The 5,026-nt window shown below is 35.1% G+C and overlaps 1 protein-coding gene across 1 annotated transcript; it reads right to left on the bottom strand.

Annotated features, from left to right (window-relative positions):
* Positions 1-211: 211 nt before the first annotated feature.
* Positions 212-4,769, bottom strand: LOC102580656 (14-3-3-like protein-like). Its single transcript, NM_001288333.1, is given in 5 exon segments — positions 212-447; positions 718-834; positions 1,524-1,646; positions 1,732-2,226; positions 4,749-4,769. Coding segments are annotated over 4 exon segments (777 nt in total). The 5' UTR covers positions 2,206-2,226; positions 4,749-4,769; the 3' UTR covers positions 212-384.
* Between the last annotated feature and the right edge of the window lie 257 nt (positions 4,770-5,026).

Raw genomic sequence — 5,026 nt, forward strand, 5'->3', positions numbered from 1 at the left:
CCATCATTCAAAGATGACACAAATCAAACTCACCTACACAAGATATACACACTAGAAACCCCGTGGCTTGAGAAAGACGACAAAGATATCTGGGTATGATAAAAGGAGGCTAAAAGATTGTGAACTATTGAATTACTCGAAAATACAAAGCTCATCAACATATGTGGATTGAAACTAGAAAGCCAACACATCAGTACACAAGAAATAGCAGTATTCCAACTCTAATTATTAAATGGCGATGCCAATAGCATCACAAACAAATTGTACTAAACATGTTTCTTTTATCAGACTAAAACCTGTTTTTATATCAAACAACTTCAGCAGTGATACGACGAGTCGTCGAAAATCACAAAATAAGGAGTACAAGACTAGGCTACTTAGGTATCACTGCTGCCCATCACCCGACTCTTGTTTTGAAGCTTCCCTGATCTCATCCTCGGCATCATCCTGGCAACAGAAAAACCATTGAATGATCAGATTGGCAATGATCAAAGCAATACGGCACATATTATTTGACATGTTAGTATTTCGCAAATCAATCTAGTCCATATCCTAGGTTGCACACAAAGGTCATCGTCTTCCTGACAAATCTTTTGCTTGTGTGCATGATCAGGAGAAGGAAAGTATAAACTATAATGCATCTGATTATCATTTCATGAAGGAAGCTGCTGTGTTGTTGGATGTGCATTTCAGAGAGAGAGAGAGAGCGAGTTTTACTGTGGTATCAGAGGTCCAAAGTGTGAGATTGTCTCGGAGAAGCTGCATAATCAATGTACTGTCCTTGTAAGATTCCTCACCCAATGTATCCAGCTCTGCGATGGCATCATCAAAGGCCTGATACGAAAAATCACTGTTTATTAGGTTTCTACACATCGATAGGAGCATCTTCTTGCTTTTCTTTTTCTTTTAATTACAGTGCTTTTGCAGGGCTCAAAAACTACATATCACTGGCAGATAAGAAGAGCAGTGAGAATGGGAGAAAACTACACCTAGAAAGTACAGACAGCCAGACCAGTATTTTAAAACATAGAAAGGGACAAAATCCTAACATGCCTCATTGAACCTTGTACATGAAGAAGTACTATAACCCCAGGTCGCTAACGCCCCAAGACAGCAGGGAAAAATAATGCAAAAGATATGAATTCCTCCTTTCAGTTCGAACAAAATAACCAATTAAAATTTTTGGTCCTAGAATGCAAAAACCACTTTGCTCCAACCTTCAGTCATAAAAACACATGCGACTGATGACTTCTTTCAATAAATTAAAAGGTGAAAATATAACCACTTAATGATTGAATACCAAACTTCATTGTCCTAGTGATGCACTAATGATAAAGTTAATTCACAACAAAAATTACGCCTCAGTCCTAAATCCAAAGCTAAAGTTGATCCCTTTTAAAATTTCACATGCAATTTGAATTCAGTAAGGATACCTACTCTTTCGTAGTCTAAGCAAGATCGACCAATCACATGTAAGATAATAATATTAAGTTAAATAAATCAACATAAGCTGAGAAAGATACCTGCTTTGCAAGGTTACAAGCACGATCAGGTGAGTTAAGAATTTCATAATAGAACACTGAAAAGTTAAGGGCAAGTCCCAGTCTGATTGGATGAGTAGGAGTCAGTTCAGCCAATGCTATATCCTATCACAAGACACAAAACAACTTGAATCATTGTTATATACATTAACCAGGTGATGCAATGAACAGGTAACCGTGGAGCACCTACCTGAGCAGACTTGTAGGCTAATAAAGTGTTCTCTGCAGCTTCTTTCCTCTCTGCCCCCGTCTTGAACTCAGCCAAGTACCTATGGTAATCACCTTTCATCTTCAAGTAAAACACTTTGGACTCGGCTGTTGAGGCTGATGGTACTAAATGAGACTCGAGAAGGCTCAAAATCCCATCACAGATCTTGCTGAGCTCGGCCTCAATTTTGGCTCTATATTCTTTAATGCTGCTAACATGGTCTTCATTTCCTCGGCTCTCCTCTTTCTGCTCAATTGAAGATATTATCCTCCACGAAGCCCTTCTTGCACCAATGACATTCTTGTAAGCCACAGAAAGAAGATTCCTTTCCTCCACAGTCAGCTCTTCAACATCTACCTTTGCAACCTTCTCCATAAACTCAACCATTTCCTCATACCTCTCAGCCTGCTCAGCCAACTTGGCCATGTACACATTTTCTTCACGTGAATCGGCCATGTTTGTTGTCTGTAAAGTTACCTGGTTCAACAAAATATCCAGGTAACTAAAATTGACGGATACTAGAAAATATTGATTCTATTCATAGCTTGACTCATGTTTGGAACTAAGTAATGAACATCCTCCATACTTATTCCTTGAATATTTTTGGGACACTTTGAAGGCATTTGGACATGATTTGGATGAGATTAGAGGAAAAGTAGTTATTGAAGTTGAAAACAATATTTGGAAGTTGAAGTTGTGTCTGGACATGAAAACAAAGTAGACGTTGTAAGTGTAAACTTGAGCTAAAGGTTGTGTTACGTTATTGACGAGTCAAATTCCACCTTTATAGTCGACTTAAGAGAACTTAATCCCATCTAAGAAGTATCTAAATAAAATCTCATTATAACTATTCAAAAATCAAAGAGTTTTGTTTTAATTAATAGAGTTTCAGAAATTATAAAAAATTCATTGTTAATTTGAATACTAGATTGTAAATCTTATTCCAACGGCATATGATAGTATGATACACAAATATTATACATGTTTACCCTCTTACTCTAAACATTGTCAATTTGTCATCTTTCTTTGATGGAGGGAGCATCACTAGAGCTAAAACGGAAACAAACCAGCAATATTAACAAACTAGCTTAAAGAAGGCCAACTTAAAACAATCAAGTAGTCAAAAGTTAAAGATCTTAATTTTTGTTTGAACTCGTAACATATGAATTGCAGTGAACAATCACCTTACATCCAAACCATTAACATATGGATTTGACTTATATTTACTGATAGCCTAAGAATAAAATTATCACTACAATCTAATTGTTGTAGAAGTTATTTTCCATATGTTCTACTAGGTTATTAGTTGTAAATAGTTTTTAGATGACCTAATAGTGTCCATATAGCTAAGGAGCGCAGGGTTCGATTCCTCAAAAACAATCTCTCTTTCTACCTCACTATGTTTGGCCACAGATTTTGAAGTTGAAACTTGAAAATTTGTGTTTTTGAAGTTGTGTTTGGAGTTTGGACATACAGTTAGTTAGATTTATTTTTTTGATGTTTGTGAGTGAGTGAAATTTCTCCCAAAAATTGATCTAGACTAATTTTTGGAAAAAACTATTATTGAAGACATATTTTCTAAATCTGATCCAAAATCTATGGCCAAACAAATTTGGAGATAAATTTTCACAATCTAATATAAAAGCTATGATCAAATGCTAGCCAAGTTAGATGTAAAGTACGCGTATATCTCACCGTAGTTGGACTCCACTTGTGAGACTACACTAGAAGACATCTGGCCATGGACATATTTTACTCCCTCTGTCCCAATTTATGTGGAATTCTTCGTTTTTCGAGAGTCAAATAGTTCAAGTTTAAACGGAAATTTGTGCATGGAATCTTCAATTTTTTTGAAATGAAATTTACATATTTGTAAATTACGAAAAAAGTACTGTAAGTCATAATAATTGACAATTCAAAATAATTAAAAGATATATGAAAAATTTTCAGTCAAAGATAGGCTTGTTTTGAATCTAGAAATCTGAAAGGTGCCACATAAATTGGGAAGAGGGAGTATTTTTTTTTCCGGAGTTGAACTATATGTAATTGTTTTCTTTATTCATTTATTTTGTTTTTAAACATTGGATGCAAGGAAAGGGGAAAATGAGGGAAAGGATTGATTATAAGCTGAGGAACCAAAGCTCATCAACGAAGTAAAAGTTCATATAACCAACCAACTAAGCTACATTCCCTTATACATGTTGTTGTTGTTGGGGGTACGAGGGGAAACGAACACCTTGTTTGGATGGTTGTTACCCATTGTATTGTTAGCTTAAATACGGTGTTTGTTTGATTTTTACTTAAATTCTATTATATCATATTGTTTAAATCCATTGTTAGAGAACGATGAAAAAACTCATTTATATAACGACCAATTTGATATGATCGCGTTGTTACTTTAATATTTTCTTCTCATTTTGTCTTTATTTATCATTAAATAATCATATTTCATCTTTTATCTTACCTTTTCATAATAGCACTAACCTTAGCTATTTTCCTTGTAGTTTTATTATTCAAATTATGGATGTGTGACATTATGTAACGACCGAGAACGATACAATCTATCCAAACATTAAATTCATTATAACAATACAATACAATAGAATTCAACACAACACAATACAATACGATCAGTGGCGGAGCCAAATTTTTAATAAGGGGTTCAAAATCTGAAGAAATAGACACGAAGTAGCCGAAGGGGTTTCGACATCTACTATATATCTAAAAAATTATGTTAACCATGTATAAATAATATAATTTTCCGCCCAAGAGTGTTTGGATGAACCCCTAACTATAAGGTGGCTCCGCCACGGAATACGATACATTATGAAACAATACGTAACAACCATCCAAACAAAGTGGAAGACTTAAAAGGATTATTGAACATTTATCTATAGGTGTCTTGTCTATATGAAGTAGAGGGGCCAGCAACAGAATTTAATGGTATACCTCTAAATCTGAACCAGTCAATAACATGAAAAATGAATTGGACAATGTACCTGGTGATTGATGTCTCTGACGAAGAAGAAGAAGACGAGTCCAATAGAGGGATATTGAATGAGAAGGGAAAATGAAAATTTTGAAGTGAATTTAAAGCAAAAAAAAAAGGGTTATTGAAGATTTACGTGTTTCACGGGTTGACCCGTTTTAAAGGACTGTTTGGTGTGGCTGCTGGTTGGAGTCGCGCTGGCTTTCACGGTTTTCTTTTGGGCTAGTTAACTCCAAAACTACACTTTTTGACCATTTTGTATTTGGCCTCCTCTTTTTTTCTTTTCTT

Source organism: Solanum tuberosum, unplaced genomic scaffold, assembly GCF_000226075.1.
Source record: "Solanum tuberosum cultivar DM 1-3 516 R44 unplaced genomic scaffold, SolTub_3.0 scf00260, whole genome shotgun sequence".
Taxonomy (NCBI): domain Eukaryota; kingdom Viridiplantae; phylum Streptophyta; class Magnoliopsida; order Solanales; family Solanaceae; genus Solanum; species Solanum tuberosum.